At 45.2% G+C, this 23,357-nt stretch overlaps 2 protein-coding genes across 4 annotated transcripts in view; both read left to right on the forward strand.

The window, feature by feature from the left end:
• rps13 (ribosomal protein S13) overlaps positions 1-23,357 on the forward strand; it is a 319,891-nt gene that overhangs the window by 249,812 nt on the left and 46,722 nt on the right. The gene's annotated exons all lie outside the window — the stretch shown is intronic.
• Positions 1-23,357, forward strand: part of pik3c2a (phosphatidylinositol-4-phosphate 3-kinase, catalytic subunit type 2 alpha) — a 157,884-nt gene that overhangs the window by 117,562 nt on the left and 16,965 nt on the right. For all 3 annotated transcript variants that reach the window (XM_055649867.1, XM_055649865.1, XM_055649866.1), the window contains exons 15-26: positions 857-968; positions 1,582-1,721; positions 3,884-4,072; positions 7,173-7,266; positions 8,064-8,158; positions 12,177-12,357; positions 13,723-13,824; positions 16,255-16,347; positions 17,576-17,705; positions 18,267-18,403; positions 19,103-19,272; positions 20,483-20,639. In XM_055649867.1, the coding sequence (XP_055505842.1) occupies positions 857-968; positions 1,582-1,721; positions 3,884-4,072; positions 7,173-7,266; positions 8,064-8,158; positions 12,177-12,357; positions 13,723-13,824; positions 16,255-16,347; positions 17,576-17,705; positions 18,267-18,403; positions 19,103-19,272; positions 20,483-20,639 (1,600 nt within the window). The remainder of the gene's footprint in view (positions 1-856; positions 969-1,581; positions 1,722-3,883; positions 4,073-7,172; positions 7,267-8,063; positions 8,159-12,176; positions 12,358-13,722; positions 13,825-16,254; positions 16,348-17,575; positions 17,706-18,266; positions 18,404-19,102; positions 19,273-20,482; positions 20,640-23,357) is intronic.

Raw genomic sequence — 23,357 nt, forward strand, 5'->3', positions numbered from 1 at the left:
TCTCAGGCCATTAGCGTGATTTTTCTGCCCAACATAGTCATTGTGCTTGTAGACAACAACCACCCCTCCGAGTCTCCAGGTTATTATTGTCACGTGGACCCAGGTACCGTGTAAAGCTTTGTGTTGCAGCGAAAAGACTATACACGATTACAATCAAACCATCAAAGCAAATTAGTGCAAGATAAAGTCCAGTAGAGTCCAATTAAAGATAGTTCAAAGGTCTCCAATTAGGTAGATGGAAGGTCAAGACCACTTGAGAGGACAGTTCAGTTGCCTGAGAAGGGGATAAGGTTTAGTGAGGTGGATGTTGGCTGAGGACCACTCCTTAGTTTGTGATAGGATTATTAATTTGCCTGATTTGCCTGAGAGTGGTGTTACAGGTGAATAATGCATTTCGTTGTCTCTGTACTGTACACTGACAATGACAATTAAATTGAATCTGAATCTGAATCTGAACAGCTGGGAAGAAACTGTCCCTGAATCTGGATGTATGTGTTTTCAAACTTCTATGCCTCTTGTGTGATGGGAGAGGAGGGAGTGACCGGGGTGAGACTGGTGGCCTTGCTGAAGTAGCGTGAAGTAGAGATGGAGTCAGTGGAAGGGAAGTTGGTTTGTGTGATGATCTGGGCTGTGTCCACAATTCTGAAATTTCTTGCGGTCTTGGATGAGGCAGTTTCCAAACTATGATTGTGCGTCCCAATAAAATGCTTTCTGCAGCTCACCAACCAAAGTTGGTGAGAGTTGTTGGGGTGATGCTGAACTTCCTAAGCCTTCTAAAGAAGTTGAGGCATTGGCGGGCTATCTTGGCGTTTGCTTTGAATGTCCATGTCTTTGATGAATGTGTTTTGCTTGCTAGTGTGTTGACGAGCGGAAGGAAGTTACTCAGTCTCTGGACGTTGGACTCGGGGAACCCGAGTGCAGGGACCGCACACAGAAAGGGGAGCTCGATGGGGAGAGTGGTGTTACAGGTGAATATTATTCTCTCCTGGAGAAAATTAATCTAACTCGTGTTTTCTCCTGATGTTTTCTCCTCTGTTGAATTTCCTTTGGGAATCTAGGGTGCCACAGTGGCGCAGCGGTAGAGCTACAACGCCAGAGACCCGGGTTCGATCATGACTGCATGGGGATTTTCCGGGTGCTCCTCCCACATCCCAAAGACGTGCGCCTTTGTCGGTTATTTGGCCCTCTGTAAATTGCCCCTAGTGTGTGGGGAGCGGATGAGAAAGTGGAATAGCATAGAATCAGTGCAAATGGGATGGTCGGTGGGCTGAATGTCCTATTTCCATGATGGGGGAACACTAAACACATGTGGCGGAAGAGAGCTCTTTTTTAGCAAAGCGATTTAATTAGTTGTGCGTGCACAAAGCATGGAATTGATGGGCTGAAAGGCCTGTTCCCATGCTGTATCCGTAGACTAACCCAAGCCTTTTTGCTTTTGTCATTGAAAGAAAAAAATTGACTGCAACTGCAGACTAATTTCCTCCGTGCATCATTTTATGTGCTGCCTGAACTCTCTGTATATTTTGCCTGGTTTATAGCAGGTGACAAGGCAGCAGACTCTAATCTGTACTTTTAACGTAGGTGGATTTTCCATCCTTGGCATTTGATATTGTATACCATCCTCCAGAGTGCAGCCGGATGGTGGAGCTGGGCTTTGAAACACTAGATCAAGCCTTCCAGCAGCAGCTTCTTGACGTGTTTGCTAAAGACTCGACATTTGAGTAAGTCTTTCCTGTGGACACCTCGCTGTTATATTTGATTTCGCTGTGTGTGTTAGATTAGATTAGATTCATTTATTGTCATTCAGACCATTCGGTCTGAACGAAATTCTGTTTCCCTGCAGTCATACATATAATTTAAAAAAAATGACAAACACATAGTCAACACAAATTTAACATCCACCACAGTGAGTTCACCAAACACCTCCTCACTGTGGTGGAAGGCATGTGCCAATGTGTTTAAAGTTCAGCTGATAAACTTTAGACATTACTTTAGCGATACAGTGCGGAAACAGGCCCGTTGGCCCACTGAGCCCGCGCTGACCAGCGATCACCCCTGACACTAACGCTATCCTACACACGAGGGACAATTTCACAATTTATACCAAAGCCAATTAACCAACAAACCTGAAGGAAGGAACTACAGATGCTGGTTTACATCGAAGATCGATACAAAGTGCTGAAAAAACACAGCGGGTCAGGCAGCATCTCTGGAGAAAAGTCTGGAGAACAGTCTGTAGAAGGGTTTCGACCTGAAAAGTCACCTATTCCTTTTCTCCAGAGATGCTGCCTGACCTGCTGTTAATTGACAAACCTGGGATGTGGGAAGAAACTGAAGCACCCGGGGAAAACCCATGTGGTCACAGGGAGAAGGTGCAAACTCCGTACAGACAGCACCAGTATTTAGCACCGAACCCGGGTCTCTGGCGCTGAAAGGCAGCAACTCTACCGCTGCACCACTGAGCTGCCCATAGATTTAAATCATTCTTTTTTTTAAAATAACAAACTGCAAAGTTTCTGAGATTTACCAGCTTTGCATTTGCCTCACAATCACAAAGGTGTTGCTTTTAACTTTGACCCTGAACAGATTATTTGCGCATCTGAAAGGTGGAGTGTCAGGTTGACACAGCACTCTGTCAACACACAGCAATGTGTTTGACACTCCAGGCATTTGTTGGTGAAAACAACATATCATTTAACCAAACACACCACAATGTCTCGAGTTCAGTTCCCAATCTGCTGAGTCAGTCAGTCTGAACTGAATTGTTTGCACAACAAGGTCTGCCTCCTAAGCAGTATGGAAATGGAAGTGGAGTCAGGGTCAAGTCACTCGACAATTTTCCACATCCCAGCAAGCTGCTCATAGCGGAGATGCGTATCAATTTCTTTCCTTCCTTCCTCTCTGCCAGTGATGCCATCACATTTAGGATGTTGGTAGACCTTTCAACTAACTGTGTAGCTGCATCTTGAAGGTCAATCCTGTCCTTTACTGCCACCAGATCAGATCATTACAAAGACTCGTATAGCACAGAAACAGGCCCGACTTGCCTTGGCCGTCCAACATGCCCCATCTACACTCTTCATACCTGCCCATGTTTGGCCTCCATCCTCCTAAACCTTGCCTATATGTGGAGTGGTACAGCTGGTAGAGTTGCTGCCTCACAGCGCCAGAGACACGGGTTTGATCCTGACTACGGGTGGTGTCTGTGCGGAATTTGTCCCTTCTCCCTGTGACCACGTAGGTTTTCTCCGGGTGCACCGGTTTCCTCCCACATTCCAAAGATGTCCAAGCTTGCAGGTTAATTAGCTTCTGTAAATGAAGAGAGAGCTAGATAGGGCTGTTAAAAATAGCGGTCAGGGGATATGGGAAGAAGGCAGGAACGGGGTACTGATTGGGGGTGATCAGCCATGACCACATTGAATGGCGGTGCTGGCTCGAAGGGCCAAATGGCCTGCTCCTGCACCTATTGTCTATTGTCTAAATTGTCCCCTGGTGTGTAGGATAGAACTCGTGTACGGGAATGTCTGGTCAGCGCAGACTTGGTGAGCCAAAGGCCAGTTTCCATACTGTATCTTTTAAAAACAAAATTACCAGAAGACGGTAAGGCAACATGCTTGCACCATCTGAGAATATAGCAGTAATCATTTTGTGGAGAAAATTGTTCATCCTCTATATTAAACACTGATGAATGATAGACACAACGTGCTGGAGTAACTCAGTGGGACAGGCAGCAGCTCTGGTGAAGAAGGATGGGAGATGTTTTGGGTCGGGACCCTTCTTCAGACTGATAGAAATAAAACGGAGGAGGCCCAGGACAGAGAGATGTGTATGGGAAGGGGATGAATGATTGATTGTTTTAACAAGTATTTGTGTTTGTCGGCAGACTGTCCAAGGCAGATAAGGAGCTCCTGTGGGATAAGAGGCAGTACTGCTTTTCCCACGTCACCAGCCTGCCCAAGTTATTGGCTAGTGTACCAAGTTGGGACTGGGATGCTCTCCCAGAGATCTATGCGCTTCTCCATCAATGGACTCCACTGCCTCCCATCTCTGCTCTCGAACTGCTGGATTCAAGGTAAGATTCCTGATCAACATCTGCATTGTTTCTTAATGTACTATTAAATAGCAATCAAAATTCTATTTTGATTTCTCTGACCTGCTGCTAGTGAATGTTGACTAGCAAATCCTGTTTTTGGTAGGAAAACCGGACTGGTCTTCTGCAGTCAAAAGTCTTACAACTGAAGTATTCTTTCGGAGCGTAAAAATGAGAAACTGCAGAAGCTGGTTTATAAAAAATAAGACATCAAATGCTGGAGTAACGCATTGGCTCAGGCAATATCTCGGTAGAGCATGGATAGGTGACGTTTCACAGAGTGCTGGAGTAACTCATTGGCTCAGGCAATATCACTGAGAACATGGATAGGTGACGTTACAGGCCCAAACCCTCCTTCAAATGGATTGGAGAACTTCTTGAAGTTGGGTACACGCCCAACTCTTTCCAGCTTTCTCCCCACCAAACTGGTCAGTCTGAAGAAAGGTCCTGACCCAAAATGTTGTCTATCCATGTTTGCCAGAGTTGCTGCCTGAGCCGCTGAGTTACTCTAACACTTTGTGTCTTTTTTAATCGCTCGGGGATCTATTCTCTGATCAGTGTTGATGTTTTGTTGAATGTGAGAAGTCTGATGTAAACCCCCCTCCTGTTTTCAGTGATCAATATTTCACCAGGGGGCGCAGCGGGTGGAACTGCTGCCTCTCAGTGCCAGAGACCCGGTTTAATCCTGACCTTGAGTGCTGTCTGTGTGTGGAGTTTGCATGTTCTCTCTCTGACCACAGGGGTTTCCTCCCACATTCCAAAGACTTGCAGATTCATTGTCCTCTAAATTGCCCCCAATGTATAGAGAGTGGATGAGAAAATGGAATAACATAGAACTAGTATGAACAGGTGATCAGTGATCGGCATCGACTCAGTGGGCCGAATGGCCTGTTTCTCTGCTGTATCTTTTAAACTAAACTCTCTTCCTAACTCATGGGAAGATAACCCCGGACTATACACTCCTATTTTAAATGGTAATTGCCATACCTTGTCATCTAATATAGCAGAAGGTTTAAGTTAACCCTTGTCACATATATGGGTACAGTGAAAAGATTTGCATGCTATCCAATCACATCAGGTAAATAGCATGCAGATACAATCAGTTCAAACTCCAGTACAATAGGTAGAGCAAAACGGAAGATACAGAGTGCAGAATATAGTTTGCAGCATTGTAGCGCATCAGTTCCATAGACAAAGGCCAATAGGGTAGAGGTGAATCGGAGAGTATCCTAGCTTATGGAAGGACTGTTCAGAAATCTATAACGGGGGAAGAAGCTGTTCCTGAGTCTGGTGGTGCGCGCGTTCAAGCTTCTGTATCTTCTGCCGGACGGGAGCGGGGAGAAGAGGAATGACCGGGGAGGGACAAGACTTTGATTATGTGGGCTGCTTTCCCAAGGCAGCGTGAAGTGTACATGGAGTTGATGGTGGGGAGTCTGGTCTGTGTGATGAACTGGGCAACATCCACAATATTTTTCTTGGAATCAAATGGGATGAATAAATAAAACAAATGCATTCAATCCTAAAATGATGTGCAATTGGTTTCCAGAACTAACATTTATTGGGTATTTAAAATAACAAAGTTAGCAGTAGGTACACCAAAGTGCATTGCGCCAAGGATTTAGGATCTCATTTATGTTGATGAAAGCTGACGATGAACAAATCTAATTTGCACAAGTTTTATGACTGAGATTTTGAGTCTTTGTGCTCTCCTGGTATATCTTGATTCACAGTTTTTAATAGAGGTGTAACATGCACCAGTACTCCCTTTTTTCCTTCCAAATACACAGCCAAGCGAATAAATTAGTGGCACGCAGCGATCGAGTTGCTGCCTTACAGCGCTGGAGACCCGGCTTAGATCCCGACTATGGGTGCCGTCTGTACGGAGTCTGTACGTTCTCCCCGTGGTTTTTCTCCAACATCTTCGGTTTCCTCCCACACTCCAAAGCCGTACAGGTTTGTAGGTTAATTGGCTTGGTATAAATATAAATTGTCCCTAGTCTGTGCAGGACATGTGCGGGGGTCGCTGGCCGGTGCGGACCAGGTGGGCTGAAGGGCCTGTTTCCACTCTGTATCTCTAAACTAAACTAAATTATCAGACTACCCATGTTCTCCAGAGATGGTGCCTGACCCGCTGAGTTACTCCAGCACTTTGTGTATTTTTTGTGAACCAGTGTCTACAGTTCCTTGTTCTTCTTGCTTGGTGTTCTTGAAGCCACAATATCACCCTTTATCCTAAGTGCAGCCATCCTTCATTACTCATGGGGCAAAGTTTAAAGGAGATGTGTGGGGCAAGTTTTTTTTTTTACACAGGATGATGGATGGCTGGAACACGCTGCCAGGGGTGGTGGTGGAGGCAGATACAACAGTGGGGTTTAAGAAGCTTTTCAGAGACACATGGAATTGCAGATTTGGATTGTTTTCTCTGCAAAGCCAGTGGCTCCAAGAATTCCTGATAGAAGTATGTAAAATTATGAGAGACGGGGAAAGTCAGAACCTTTTTCCCAGGATAGAAATGTCAAATACAAAAGGATTTTTTTAATAGCGAGGGGCAAAGTTTGAAGGAAATGTGTGGGGCAGGTTTTATACGCAGTGGGTGGTGGGTGCCTGGAACGTGCTGCGGGGGGTGGTGGTGGAGGCAGATACGATAGTGGCGTTTCAGAGGTTTTACAGAGGCACAGAATTTCCGGGATTGGAGGGATGTGGATCAAATGTAGGCAAATGAGATGACTTCAATTTGACATCGTGTTCAGTACATGGTGGGCCAAAGGGCCTGTTCCTGTGCTGTACTGTTCTATGTATAGATTGTGTATGTTCCATGCAAACTGCAAATTTGAAGAATTTAATTATTGTAGATTGTATTGTATATTATTATTGAAGAATTGTAAATTATTTGAATCTTACAGCATGGACACAGCCCATTCAGCCCATCAGGTCTGTGCTAATCCCCAATCACCTATTTACACTAGCTTTGCACTATTGCCAATTCATTTCTCCTTGCACTTCTATGGAATAGGTGAACTAAAGGCTCTAGCATAGTTTAAAGTAGCAGGCTTGTAGCATTTGGTCATGATGTTTGTTTTAGATTTGCAGACAAGGAGGTGCGAGGGACAGCGGTGAACTGGATCGACCAAATGACTGATGGCGAACTGCTTGACTACCTGCCCCAGTTTGTCGAGGTGTGTCATTTACTGATTCACAGTCTCAAACAATTCAACGATTTCACATTGAATGACGTTATGATACAAATCAGATCGGGGTTTATCAAAATTGAAACGCTCAGTATTGGTAAAGACATGAGCCCTTGATTAAAGATGGGGTAAGGCAGTGGCGCAGGATAGAGTTGCTGCCTTGCAGCGCCAGAGACGAGGGTTCGATACTGACTATGGGTGCAGTTTGTACGTTAATTGGCTTTTCTCCAGGCGCTCGAGTTTCTTCACATATTCCAAACGTGCAGGTTTGTACGTTAATTGGCTTTGGTTAAAATTGTAAATTGTCCATTATGTGCAGGATGGTGCTCGTGTACAGGAATCGCTGGACTCAGTGGGCCGAAGGGCCTGTTTCTGTGCTGTATTTCTAAAGTGAGCCCTTGACTGAGTGCGACGCCCTGATTAAATTTTCTCATGAGGAACATATGATTTACAAAGTATAATTTTTAAAACATCATTGTTCACCTGAAGCATTAATATTTTCTGCAGATGATACCAGACCTATTGAGCATTTCAAATGCAACATTTGCAGTTTTAATTTTGGATTTCCATAACTGTTTTTTCCCCTTGAAAATAAATACTCCTGTATATATTTCTAGCAATGCGATATTGGGCGAAATGAACGCTGAAAAATATTCAGCACTGAGTGAATATATTTCTGAGACAAATTTGGATTCGGTGTCTTCCTGCTATTCACAGAGGGCCTCAGAGTTTTGTGTTTGCCGAGGTCCTGTGATTTACTTTGTCGCTGTTTGTTTTACTTCCAGGCTGTGAAGCATGAGTGTTACTTGGACAATGCCTTGGTGAAATTCCTCTTATCTCGTGCTCTGGGGAATATCTGTGTGGCTCACCACTTATACTGGTGAGAAGATAACTTTTAACCTCAGACATTGTGTGCATAATAAATGTTGCTTTCTCCTCTGACTTGCTTGGAAAGAGTGTGCTTTGTGGTAGTGGGGTATTTTAGTTTAGTTTACAGATAGCCTCTTTCATTCTTGCTCAATTGCAAATTACCCCAGTATTACTTACTTAACTGCTATCAGTGATTTCCTTGTAGAGATGTTTTGTTCTCCTTAAATAAAAATATCTGTCCAATTATTGTTTGTTGTAATGGATTGGACTGAATATCATTGTACTGGTCGCTGGTTCTCTGGGCCAGAGACATGGGTTCCAGCCTGTTCTCAGGGCTGTTTCTCATATGGAGTTTGGGTCAAAGGGCCTGTTTCCGTGCTGTATGACTATGACCAAGATATAAAGACTACTGAAGGATAAGAAAATAGTCTGTACAGTAAACCATGTCAATTAAATTTGAGAATAGGCTATTCTCTCTAGCTGCCAGAGTTACTACCTCAAAGCACCCGAGTCCTAGGTTCAAGACTGACCTCGGGTGCAGACTGTGTGGAGTTTGCACATTTTCCCTATGACCGTGTAGCTTTTTTTAGAGATACAGCGCGGACACAGGGTGAGTCCGCACCGACCAGCGATCCCCGCACATTATAGACAATAGGTGCAGGAGTAGGCCTTTCAGCCCTTCGAGCCAGCACCGCCATTCAATGCATCATGGCTGACCATCCCTAATCAGTACCCCGTTCCTGCCCTCTCCCTATATCCCCTGACTGCTATTTTTAAGAGATTTTATGAACGCATTAACATTATCCTGCACACACTTGGGACAATTTACACTTGTACCAAGCCAGTTTACCTGCAAACCTGCACGCCTTTGTGACAAGAGCACAGTGGGAGCACGGTTTCACCAACTGGGCTCCACGTCCTGGACAATTCTCACCACAAAACCAAGCAAAAATAGCATGTCCACTTCCCACTCCACATCCACAACTCTCTGCCAATCCCACTACAATCTTTGCAAATTCGGTGCCAGTGCCAGTTTTTAAATATCCGAGTTTTGGAGTCAACCAGTTTGGTTACCATAGCAACGTCTTTGCACACACAATCCTTCACAGTACTATTTTTAGTTTCCAGAAAACTTTTCTCTGTCAAGATATCTGTGCAACATTTATCTCAAGGTGCGTACCAATTATTGAAGCTTAATATGCCTACAATTATTTAAGATGAGGTTTATTATTGTTGTATGTACTGAGGTACAGTGAAATGCTTTGTTTACATGCTTTCCAATCAGATCAGATAATACTTTACATAAATACAATCGTGAAACTCCACTACAATAGGTAGAACAAAGGGGAAGATACAGAGTGCAGAATATAGTTCTCAGCATTGTAGCATATCAGTTCCAGAGACAAAATCCAATGTCCACAATGGGGTAGAGGTGAATCGGACAGTGCCCTAGCTTATGGAAGGACTTTTCAGAAGCCCGATAACAGGGGAAGAAGCTGTTCCTGAGTCTGGTGGTGCACGCTTTCAAGCTTCTCGTCCCATTGTTTATGAATGTTTGCACTCTTAAATGCTAGATGCCTCTCTTCTCCCCTCTCCCCTCTCCCATTGTGTATCATTATGTGCAGTGCCTACTCTGTGATATTTCTTCACAAATTAATGTTGCCTTCCACATTAATTTACAGATACAGCAGGGAGACGTAGAAAAATGGTGCAGGAGAGGCCATTCGGCCCTTCGAGCCATTCAATATAATCATGGCTGATCATTTAAAATCAGTACCCTTTTCCTGCTTTTCCCTCCATATTCCTTGATTCCTTCAGCCCTAGGTGCTAAATCTAACTCTCTCTTGAAAATATCCAGTGAATTGGCCTCCACTGCCTTCTGTGGCAGAGAATTCCGCAGATTCACAACTCTGGTTAAGAAGTTTTTCCACCTCAAATTCACCAAATTCCAGTGAATACAAGCCCAGTATTCGACCCATATGTCTGTCCCGCCATCCCGGGAATTAATCTTGTAAACCTATGCTGCACTCCCTCAATAGCTATAATGTCCTTCCTCAAAATAGGAGACCAAAATTGCACACAATACTCCAGGAGTGGTCTCACCAGGGCCATGTACAACTGTAGTTGGACCTCCTTGTTCCCAAACTCAACTCCTCTCGCAATGAAGGCCAACATGCCATTAGCTTTCTTCACTGCCTGCTGTACCTGCATGCTTGCTTTCAATGACTGATGTACAAGCACACCCAGATCTCGTTGCACCTCCCCTTTTCCTAATCTGACACCATTCAGATAATAATCTGCTTTCCTGTTTTTCCCACCAAAGTGGATATCCTCACATTTATCCACATTATACTGCATTTGCCATGCATCTGCCCACTTGCCCAACCTGTCCAAGTCACCCTGCATTCTCTTAGCATCCTCATCGCAGCTCACTCTACCACCCAACTTTGTGTCACCTGCGAACTTGGAGATGTTACATTTAATTCCCTCGTCTAAATTGTTAATATATATTGTAAATGACTGGAGTCCCAGCACCAAACCTTGCAGCACCCCACTAGTCACTGCCTGCCATTCTGAAAAGGACCCATTTATTCTTACTCTTTGCTTCCTGTCTGCAACCAGTTCTCTATCCATGTCGAGACCTTACCATGTGCCCTAATTTTGCACACTAATCTCTTGTATGGGACCTTGTCAAAGGCTTTTTGAAAGTCCATTCTACTTGTTACATCCTCAAAAAATTCCAATAGATCAATCAAACATGATTTCCTCTTCATAAATCCATGCTGATTTTGACCGATCCTGTCACTGCTTTCCAAATGTGCTGCTATAACATCTTTAATAATCGACTCCAGCATCTCCCCCCCTGCCGATGTAAGGCTAACTGGTCTATAATTGCCCGTTTTCCTCCTCCTCCTTTCTTAAATAGGCTACAGAACTGTCGAGAAACCATTGGAAATCGATCACCATCCACGATTTGTTGGGCCACTTTGCATATTCTGGGATGCTGACCATCAGGCGTGGGGATTTATCTGCCTTCAGTCCCAACAGTTTACCTAACACCATTTCCTGACTAATGTGGATTCCCTTCAAGTTCTCCCACTAGATCCTTGGTCCCGGAGTATTTCTGGGATATTGTTTGTGTCTTCCTTACTGAAGACGGAGCCAAAGTACTTGTTTAACTGTTCTGCCATTTCTTTGTTTCGCATTATAAATTCACCTGTCTCTGATTGTAAGGAACCTGCATTTATCTTCACTATTTTTACATATCTAAAGAAACCTTTACAGACAGTTTTCCCTGCACGCGTTCTTTCATGCTCTTTTTTTCCCCCTTTTAATACCCCTTTGTCCTCCTGAGTTCTAAATTTCTCCCCGTCCTCTGGTTTGCTGCTTCCTCTGGCCAATTTATGTGCCTCGTCCTTTATTTTCCTCGTTAGCCGAAGTTGTGCCGCCTTCCCCATCTTTTTTCGGCAGACATGGATGAACAATTTTTGGAGTTCATGCATGCGGTCTTGCCATTGCATCTCCACCATCAACCCTTTAAGTATAATTTGCCAGTCTTATCCTAACCAATTCCCGTCTCATACCTTAAAAGTCTCCTTTCTTTAAGTTCAGGACCCCAGTCTCTCCGTCCTAATGCAGAATTCCACCATATTATGGACACTGTTGCCCAAGGGGCTTTGCACAACAAGATCACTAACTAATCCTTCCTCATTACACAATACCCAGTCCAGGATGGCCTGTCCTCTAGTCGGTTCGTCTGCATATTGGTTTAACAGGCCCATTGGCCCTCCGAGTCCACACCAATCACCCGCTCACACTAGTTCTGTTATCCCACTTTCACACTCAGGCCAATTTTAAAGAGGGCCAATTAACCTTCAAACCCGCGCGCCTTTGGGATTTGGGAGGAAACCGAAACACCCGGATAAAACTTGCGTTATGGCAGAGAGAGCGCGCAAACTCCACACAGACACTGGAGGTCGCGCATTGCTGTATGTTGCTGATTCTTCAACTGTGCTCTAACCTCACAGGCTGCTGAACAACGCGCTCCACGAGGCGTATTTTGGGGTGCGTTACGAGCTGCTGCTGGGTGCCCTGCTCTGTGTGTGTGGCCTGGGCTTGAGGCAGGAGCTGGAGAGGCAGAGCAGGCTGGTGCGCAAGCTGGGAGTGGTTGCAGAGAAGGTTCGGCAAGCGAATGGATCAGCGAGGCAGGTACGGCCTTCGCATAAACACAGAAACTAAAGTATGCAACGCGCTACATGTCTCTGCAGGTTTCCCCACTGTACTCATCGACAAAGGTTCTTGTACACAGGAGCTGTAATATGCAACAGCATTCCTCGTAGGTCCATTGAGTATTTAAAGCGGACACTTTTTCTTTCCCTCTCCAGCCCCACTCCCAGAAAAGGATGACTCTTATGTATCTACAAGTTCATAGGAGGAGAATTAGGCTATTCGGTCTATCAAGTCTACTCCACCATTCAATCATGGTTGATCTATCTCTCCCTCTCAACCCCATTCTCCTGCCTTCTCCCTGTAAACCCTGACACCCATACTAATGAAGAACCTGTAAATCTCTTTAAAAAAATGTCCAATGACTTGGCCTCCACCACTGTCTGTGGCAATGAATTCCACTGCTTCATCACTCTCTGACTAAAGAAATTCCTCATCTCCATTCAAAAGATGCTTATTTTTAGTCTGAGGCTGTGCCCCCTGGTCCTGGACTTTCCCCACTAGTGGAAACATCCTCTCTGCATCCACTCTATCCAGGCCTTTCACTATTTGGTAGGTTTCAATGAGGTCCCCCACCCCCTCATCCTTCTACAATCCAGCGAGTACAGGCCGAGTGCAGTCATACACTCATCTACGTTAACCCTATCATCCCCTCGATCATTCTGTGTTCTCGAGAATATCATTCTATATTCTCATGAATATACAATCGCAGGATATTATTCATTCAAAGATCATTACTCTCGTGTGCCTCGGGTATTGCCACAGACGGCCTTGGAGGCAAGCCATCGGGTATATTTAAAGCCAAGATTGATAGATTCTTGATTAGGGAGTCAAAGGTTACGGGGAGAAGGGGTTGAGAGGGGGAAATAGATCAGCCATGATTGAATGGTGGATTAAACTCAATGGGCTGAATGGCGTAATTTTGCTCCTATGACGTCTGGTCACATCCCAGCATGTCATCTGTGAGCGCTATTACAAGTACTTTTGCAAAAGTGAAATATTAAGTTGCTTCATTGAAAAGCAGAACGGTACAGCGCAGCAACAGGCCCTTCGGCCCACCATGTCCGTGCTGAACATGATGCCGTTAAATTAATCTGAGCTGTTGCACTTTAGGTGGTCAAATGGAAGGGGAAAGTATAAAGTTATGGCAAGATCCTTAATAGCATTGATGTTCAGAGGGGCTTTGGGTCCAAGTGAATAGATCCTTGTAAACGGCCACACAAGTTGACAGAAGGACTGGGGGGGGGGGGGATATTGATCACGTGTTCAGTACTGACATGGTGATCCATATCCCTCCATTCCCTGCATATCCAAAAAAATTAAAACTTTTGTTATTTTTCTTGAAAGGCTGTCCTTCAGGAGAGCTTGGACCGTGTACAGACGTTCTTCAAAAACAAGTGCCGTTTACCCCTCAATCCAAGCCTGGTGGCGAAGGAATTAAACATCAAGGTATGTCCATCCTCACCAAACTAACTTCATTGTTTTATGTTGGAGACACAAGGAACTACAGATGGTAGTTTACAAAACAAGATGTGAGGTGCTGGAGTAATTCAGCGGGTCAGGCAGCATCTCTGGAGAACATGGACAGGTCATATTTTGGGTTTGGACCCTTCCGACTGATTGTCGTGGGGGTTGGGCGGAGGGAGAAAGCTGGAAAAGTGGTGGGGGCAGGACCAAGCCGGGCAAGTGATACAGTAGGTGGATAGATGGCTCGAATTGTACATCACAATCATACACCAGCTGCCCTGTTAATTGAATGCATCCATAAATACAAGTAAAACACTAAGTGCTGGAAGAATTATGGCAGCCTGACTTCCTGAGTTTCTCCAGCACTTTGTGTTTTATTCAAGATTTCAGCATCTGCGGTTCCTTGTGTCTCCATCTTTAAATATAAGTTTGACAGTGATGGAAGTGGATGGGACGTCATAGATATTGAACATAGCTACATCGGGGAGCCTGATCATTGCTTAGTCTGGACTACGTTTTACACTTGTCCCCTCTCCCATCCTCCTGCAAGACAACTGCATTGGCAACTAGTGTAGTCAGTCCCTCTTTGGCACTGTATGATACCTTATACCATGGTGCTATTGAATACTTCAGTTGTGGGCACTGTGCCAAGTCCAGAAGCAGACCTGCTGATCAATGTGCTTTTCTAACTTCTCAAATGAAATGCAGAAGTCAAGAAAGCATTGACCCATGTGGACTTGCCATTTCTCAAATCTACCAACCAGATATCTGAATGATCCATTTGTTAGCGTTGACCATTTCAGTTCTGGTTCCCCAGAGCTTGTACGTACCACATCACAGTTTATCGTTCCTGCAACTTTCCCATAGCCCTGTCCCAAAAATTCCTCTGCCCCCTCCATATATCTCATTAGATTAGATTCAATTTATTTGTCATTTGGACCCCTTGAGGTCCAAACGAAATGACGTTTCTGCAGCCATACATTACAAACAAATAGACCCGAGACACAACATAATTTACATAAACATCCATCACATTGCTGTGATGGAAGGCCAAAAAACGTATCTCTCCACTGCACTCTTCCCCCCCCCCGATGTCATAGTCAAAGTCAAAGCCCCCGGCTGGCGATGGCGATTGTCCCGCGGCCATTAAAGCCACGCCGGGTGGTGCAAGGTCGCACACTGGGTCTTGATGCTAGAGCCCCCGGCGTGCGCTCGCAGAGTCCCGCGGCCATTCCAAGCCGTGCGGGGCGGTGATGTCAGGCCCCGCTCCAGGAGCTCTTCGACCCCGCAACTCGAGCGGGAGAAGTCGCCGTTGCGAGAGCCCTGAAAAGTGGTCTCCCTCCAGGGACCCGCAGGCTCCCGGGGCCGCCATCCGCCAGACCCGCAGTTGCGGCCTCCGAATCTCCGGAGGTCGGGCCACAGCAGCGCTCCACCACCGCTCCACCCGCTCTGGACTCGGCCAGCTCTGCGACGGTGAGGTGAGTCGTCGGCACCAGAGCCCCCGGCCTTCTCCTGTTGGAGGCCGCTCCTCGTTGCAGCCCCAACGACAACGGAGACCCGACAAAGAAAAGGGAGAGATTAAAGGTTACCCCCTCCCTCCCCCCCCACCCCCACCCCCCCACACACACCCCAACAAAAAATAACAAAAACTATATAAAAACATAGACAGAAAATAATAAAGACGCAGACGGGCTGCAGAGGCCGCTGCTGACGAGAGTCGCGCCGCCTACCATCTCATCATCTCCTCAACATTCTTTAGCTCGTGGGATGTTGTATTTGTTTTGCAAAGTGCTCTCCTACCCTGGTCTCTTTCTCCCTGCGGGCAGAAGGTACAGTGGCTTGAAGCGTGCACCACCAGACTCAGGAACAGCCACTTCCCCTCTGTCATCAGGCTTCTGAACAGTCCTTCCTTAAGGTAGGGAGGGCACTGTCTGATTCACCTCTACCTCATTGTGGACATGTCCCTGGAATTATGCGCTACAATGCTGAGAACTATATTCTGCACTCTGTATCTTCCCGTTTGATTCTACTTCTTGTACTTGAGTTTGACTTGATTGTGTCTCTGTTTAGTTTTATCTATTTGGATGCCATGCAAAACCAAGCTTTCCACTGTTTAGTTTATTGTCACGTGTAATGAGGTACAGTAAAAAGCTTTTTGTTGCGTGTCATCCAGTCAGAGGAAAGATAATACATGATTACAATCGTGCCGTTTACAGATACAGGTTAAAGAGAATAATATACATTGCAAGATAAAGTCCAGTCGCAGATAGTTAGAGCATCTCAAATTAGGTAGATAGAAGCTCAAGACTGCTCTCTAGTCGTTGATGGGATGGTTCAGTTGCCTGATAACAGCTTTTCACTGTACCTAGGTACATATGATAATAATAAACCTCCCTCCTTTTCTATCTGTAGGCTTGCTCCTTCTTCAACTCCAACGCTGTTCCACTGAAGTTAACGCTGGTCAATGCCGACCCACTGGGAGATGAAATCAATGTCATGTTCAAGGTAAGTTAGTGTTTGCAGTTGGACCTATCCCAGGTGCAGTAGCACAGCTGTGGATCTGCTGCTTCACAACACCAGACAGCTGTTTAGATCCTGACAATGGGTGCAGGAGTAGGCCATTCGGCCCTTCGAGCCAGCATCGCCATTCAATGTGATCATTGCTCATCATCCACAATCAGTACCCCGTTCCTGCCTTCTCCCCAGATCCCTTGACTCCGCTATCTTTAAGAGTTCTATCGAACACTCTCTTGAAAGCATCCAGAGAAACTGCCTCCACTGCCCTCTGAGGCAGAGAATTCCACAGACACACAACTCTCTGTGTGAAAAAGTATTTCCTCATCTCCGTTCTAAATGGCTTACCCCTTATTCTTAAACTGTGGCCCTTGATTCTGGTCTCCCCCAACATCGGGAACATGTTTCCTGCCTCTAGCGTCTCTAAACCCTTAATAGGTACTCTGGTACTGTCTGAGTAAAGCTTGCACGTTCTCCCTGTGACTGCGTGGGTTTCCTCTGGGTGCTCCGGTTTCCTCCCAGGTCCTAAATGTGTGCGGGTTCTTTGGTTAATTGGCCCTCTGTAAATTGCCCCTGGTGTGTGGCAAGTTGACAGTGGATGAGAAAGTGGGATAACATAGAACCAGTGTGAATGGGTAGTCAATGGCTAGCATGGAGCCGATGGGCTGAAGCAACTGTTTCCATGCAGCGTCTCTAAAGTAAACTATTTAAATTGCAAGTGGAAGACAGTGAAGAAATCGGACTGCCAAGTCAGCTGTAGCAAATACATCAGTGGACTCTAAACACCATCTGCTGGAGTAACTCAGCGGGTCAGGCAGCATCTCTGGAGGACGTGGAGAGATGACGTTTCAGGTTAGTCTGAACAAGGCTCCCAACCTGAAACGCCACCTTTCCATGTTCTCTCGAGATGCTGCCTGACCCCTTAGGTTTCTCCAGCACCTTGTTTTTTATTTGTAAACCATCATCCACAGTTCCTTATGTGTAAACCAAACTACATGTGGAAGTATTTCAGCCTTGATGCTTGAACTTGAGTCGTAGAACAGTACAGAAAGGGACAGGCCCTTCGGCCCACAATGTCCATGCAGAACAATGTCCAATCCTGGTTATCAACTTAGTCACAAACCAGCTTTCCTGTTAATGCAGTCCATTGTTAAATACAAGTTTGACTACAATTGGGGGAAAAACAGATTTGCGTTGTTCATTTTTCTACTTGCACAAGGTTGGGGAAGATATGCGTCAAGACATGTTGGCACTGCAGATGATCAAAATCATGGACAAAATCTGGCTGCAGGAGGGACTGGACTTGCGCATGGTCATCTTCAAGTGTATCTCCACGGGCAAGGATAGAGGTATGTTATATTTGACTGTGTGTTATTCGTAGGGAACAATGGAATTCTTACTTGCTGCAGCGTAACTGGCCTGTAAACTCAATACATCGGCAAAATATATAATAAACATAAATTCAATAAATTAATCACCCTGATAGTAGTGCAAAAACTCCAAAGTGCTTGGTGCAACCATAGACTATAGTTCATAGTTGAAGTTTGTGTTGTGAGCAAAAGCCATCAAATATTCATAAGTTTCTGGAGCAGAATTAGCCCATCAAGTCTACTCTGCCATTCAATCATGGCTAATCTATCTTTCCCTCTCAACCCCATTCTTCTGCCTTCTCCCCATAACCTCTGACAATCTCCAATCTCCACTTTAAAACATCCATTGACGACCTCCACAGCCATCTGTGGCAGTGAATTCATGAATGAATTGCCGAATGCTCTCTGAGTATTTTTGCAACCAGAGAGGCTTGTATACAAACTGAGAAGCTTCCTATCCCGTTCAAGGCAAGACTGAGAGGGAAGAGATGTGCTGGGTTTAGGGATTGTTCTTCATGCAATCTTGACTCCCCTCTGCAGGAATGGTTGAACTTGTACCCTCTTCAGAAACTCTTCGGAAAATCCAAGTTGAGTACGGAGTTACTGGCTCCTTCAAGGATAAACCATTGGCTGATTGGCTTCGGAAATACAACCCCACAGAAGAGGAATACGAGAAGGTGAGGTGCTGATGGGGTGGTGGGGAGGTTTAGGATAGGGGGAGGAGGGAGGTTCCACCTGATGTATTTTATTTCAAATTGGTTTAGTACCTGGAATCATCACAGGGCGTTTCTCAGTCAAAGATGATTTATTTCTGATGAGCCAATCTTCTTTTACACAGTGGGTGGTGGGTGCCCGGAACATGCAGCCACGGGATGTGAAGGCAGATACAATAGTGGTGTTTAAGAGACTTTTGGATAGGCACATGGATCGAACCCGAGTCACTAGCGCTGTGAGGTAGCGGCTCTACCTGCTGTGCCACTGTGCCAGGTTATCAATTCCGAGAATTATTTAAGGCAGAAAGAAAGAACTGCAGATGCTGATAAAGACACAAAGTGCTGGAGTAACTCAGCAGGTCAGGCAGCATCTCTGGAGAACGTAGATAGGTGACGTTTTGGGTCGGGACCCTTCTTCAGACTCCCAGCGAGAGGAGGAGAACCTCTTAGAAACATAGAAAATAGATGCAGGAGGCCATTCGGCCCTTCGAGCCAGCACCGCCATTCATTGTGATCATGGCTGATCGTCCCCAATCAATAACCCGTGCCTGCCTTCACAGTAGGCATACGTTGAGGAGATTTTGCTTGGAGAGGGGAGGTGATGTTATTCAGTGGTGTTATTGACACGTTTCAATGAGTGCTGTCTGATTGCTCAACCCGTAGGCGTCGGAGAACTTCATCTACTCGTGCGCAGGATGCTGCGTGGCCACCTATGTGCTGGGCATCTGTGACCGTCACAATGACAACATTATGTTGCGCTCCAGTGGCCACATGTTCCACATTGACTTTGGCAAATTCCTCGGACATGCACAGATGTTCGGAAGCTTCAAAAGGTACATTTCCTCTTCATTCCAACCCATTCAATATCTTTAGACCAGACTTTTCCCACTCACTCTGAGCTGCTCTCCCTTTTACTCCTTGTAATATTAAAGTAATTCAAAACTGTTGTTAATTCATAATTGCAGTGGCTACCCATTGACTCTGCTTTGTCTCAGCACCAGATAAAGGAATATTTATTTGTATAGCCTCACAGTTGTTACCTACAAGAGTAAGCAATTGCATGTCAATGTTAAAGGCCACTCACGGTTAAAGTAGCAGCTGTATTTTTGAGAAACAATGGTCAGTCAGATTACTGCAGGGAGGTATTATGGAAACAGTTTTTTTCCCTCTAAACCAAGGCAGCTTTTTTTCTGCATGTCAATTTCCAAAATAATTTTAAGTACTTCTCTTGTTCCCAATCAAAATCATGTTCCAGAATTATCTGTACTGGTTCTTTTAAATTTTGATATAAGCAGTAGGATGAAACAGAGTGTCTGCTTGTTTTGCATGGAATCTAGAAGCAGAGGACAGGTTTAAGGTGGGAGGGGAAAGATTTAATAGGAACCTGAGGGGCAACATTTTCACACTGAGGGTGGTGGGTATATGCAACGAGCTGCCAGAGAAGGTAGTTGATGCAGCATTTATAAAAACATTTGGATAGGTACCTGGTGAGGAGAGGCTTAGAGGATTATGGGCCAAACACCGGTAGGTGAGACTAGTGTCGATAGGACATCTTGGTCGGCATGAGCCAGTTGGGCCGAAGGGCCTGTTTCTGTTCCGTATGAGTCTATTTTAGTTTACCTTATTATTGTTACGTGCACCGAGGTACAATGAAAAGCTTTTTGTTGTGTTCTATCCATGCAGCGAAAAGACTGATTACAATCAAACTGTCCACTGTGTACAGATACAGGATAAAGGGAATAACGTTTAGTGCAAGTTAGTCTGGTTTATAGTTAGTCTGAGGGTGAGGTAGATGGGAGGTCAGGACTGCTCCCTAGTTGTTGGTAGGATGGTTCAGTTGCCTGATAACAGCTGGGAAGAAACTGTCCCTGAATCTGGAGGTGTGCGTTTGTACATTTCTGTACCTCTTGCCTGATGGGAGACGGGAGAAGAGGGAGCGGCCAGGGAGCGACTTGCTGCTGGCTTTGCCGAGGCAGTGTGGTCGATGATGTCAGTGGAAGGGAGGTTGGTTTGCGGTCTAACGTGGTCTTGTTTCTCCGTCAGAGACCGCGCTCCATTCGTGCTGACCTCGGACATGGCGTACGTGATCAACGGAGGGGACAAGCCCACCAGCCGGTTCCAATTGTTTGTGGACTTGTGCTGTCAGTCATACAATCTCATCCGCAAGCATGGCAACCACTTCCTCAACCTCCTCTCACTGGTAACGTACTCTCCCCATCTTTGTGTTTGTCTGTCTGTCACGGCTGAGGCAGCACCTCAGTAAAATAACAACATGGGGAACCGCAGGTGCTGCAATCCTGAGCAAAACACCAAGTGCTGGAGTAACTCAGCGAGTCAGGCAGTGTCTCCGGAGGGAATGGACAGACCATGTTTCGGGTTGGGGACCCTCCGTCAGATTAGGTGGAATAGAGCAGCTATCTCGGGTTCAGCAAATTAGAAGAAATGCTGGAAGAACATTGTTTTTAACAGCTCACTGAGATTCATAGAATGATGAGGCATGGGAACAGGCCCTTTGGCCCAACTCGTCCCAGTTTGAATGGGAGCAGAATATCAACGTGCATGAGGAAACAAGGTGTACCAAATACGACACAGTGCTGGAGTAACTCAGGGGTCAGGCCGCGTCTCTGGAGATTATGGATAGGCGATTTATTTTCTGGTGATCATGGATAGGCGATTCTCCAGAGATGCTGCCTGACCCGCTGAGTTCCTTCAGCACTTTGTGTCGTACTCTAAACTCTACCTCATTCAGTTATTCCGTACTGCACTTTGTTTCTTTCTGTTGCACTGTTTTAGATTTATTCAGCATTAATTTTGTATCAACAGTTGCATTGATCATTACCCAGTACTGTCTATTCTGAGGTTCTTTCATGAGATTTCACTAGAAATGGGAAGATTCAAGTTTTGAGAAATGCATTACCTTGTGAATATAACCATATAATAACAATTACAGCACGGAAACAGGCCATCTCGACCCTTCTAGTCCGTGCCGAACACGTATTCTCCCCTAGTCCCATACACCTGCGTTCAGACCATAACCCTCCATTCCTTTCCTGTCCATATAACTATCCAATTTATTTTTAAATGATAAAAACGAACCTGCCTCCACCACCTTCACTGGAAGCTCATTCCACACAGCCACCACTCTCTTGAGTAAAGAAGTTCCCCCTCATGTTACCCCTAAACTTCTGTCCCTTAATTCTCAAGTCATGTCCCCTTGTTTGAATCTTCCCTACTCTCAGTGGGAAAAGCTTATCCACGTAAACTCTGTCTATCCCTCTCATCATTTTAAAGACTTCAATCAAGTCCCCCCCTTAACCTTCTGCGCTCCAAAGAATAAAGCCCTAACTGGTTCAACCTTTCTCTGTAACTTAGTTGCTGAAACCCAGGCAACATTCTAGTTAATCTCCTCTGTACTCTCTCTATTTTGTTGACATCTTTCCTATAATTAGGCGACCAAAATTGTACACCATACTCCAAAATTGGCCTCACCAATGCCTTGTACAATTTTAACATTACATCCCAACTTCTATACTCAATGCTCTGATTTATAAAGGCCAGCACACCAAAAGCTTTCTTTACCACCCTATCTACATGAGATTCCACTTTCAGGGAACTGTGCACAGTTATTCCCAGTTCCCTCTGTTCACCTGCATTCTTCAATTCCCTACCATTTACCATGTACGTCCTATTTTGATTTGTCCTGCCAAAATATCTGCAGAAGTTGCGGTTTAACTAAAAGTTTATTCTGTTTACCATGACATCACTGCAGTAACTGGAAGTTATATTTTTAAGGAACAAAACAGTAAAACATTACTTATTTAAAAAAATAGCAAACTCTGTTTTTCTTTATATTTATGTACTGCTACACATAGAACTTGGAACAGCACCGCACAGGAACAGGCCCACAATGTCCATGCTGAACATGATGCTGAGTTAAACTGATCTCATCTGCCTGTACATATTCCTCCATTCCCTGCACTGCCCCCACCAACACCCCTGGCAATGGGTTCTAGGCCTTCACCAACTTCAGTGTAAAAATAAATCTTGCCCTGCACATCTCCTTTAAACCTTTGCCCCTTTCTGAGTATAGAAGTTGGGAGGTCATGTTGCAGTTGTACAAAACATTGAAGTGGCCGAATTTAGAATATTGTATTCAGTTCTGGGCACCATGTTATGGGAAAGATGTTGTCAAGCTGGAAATGGTACAGAGAGGATTTACGAGATGTTGCCAGGACTAGAAGGTCTGAGCTATAGGGGGAGGTTGAGTTGGCTGGGACTCTATTCCCTGGAGCACAAGAGGATGTGGGGTGATCTTATAGAGGTGTATAAAATCATGAGAGGAATAGATCAGGTTGATGCACTGAGTCTCTTCCCCAGAGTAGGGGAAGCAAGGACTAGAGGAGATAGGTTTAAGGTGAAGGGGGAAAGATTGAATAGGAATCTGAGGGGTAACCTTTTTCACACAAAGGGTGGTGGGTGTATGGAACAAACTGAAACAGTTGGACAGGTACATAGATAGGACAGGTTTGGAGGGACGTGGGCAGGCAGGACTTGTGTAGCTGGAACATGTTGGCCAGTGTGGAGAAGTTGGGCTTAAGGGCCTGTTTCTACACTGTATCACTCTATGACTCTATGAAGGGCCTGTTTCCACACTGTATCACCCCATGACCCTATGACTATGACTCGCCTTATAGCTATGCATTCTTGTGTTGGATATTTCCACCTTGGGAAGAAGGTTCTGGCTGTCTCCCCATATCTTTCTCTATTCATTTTTATTTTACTTTTGTGATTTCACACTTTAAATACCTTCTTCCATATTAATAACTTAATACACGATGTAGTGAGTGCTTCCACTGAAACATTATGAGAATTGTAATAAGATGGACACATCTTGCTGGAGTAACTCAGTGGGTCAGGC

Source organism: Leucoraja erinacea, chromosome 18 (genome assembly GCF_028641065.1).
Source record: "Leucoraja erinacea ecotype New England chromosome 18, Leri_hhj_1, whole genome shotgun sequence".
NCBI lineage: Eukaryota > Metazoa > Chordata > Chondrichthyes > Rajiformes > Rajidae > Leucoraja > Leucoraja erinaceus.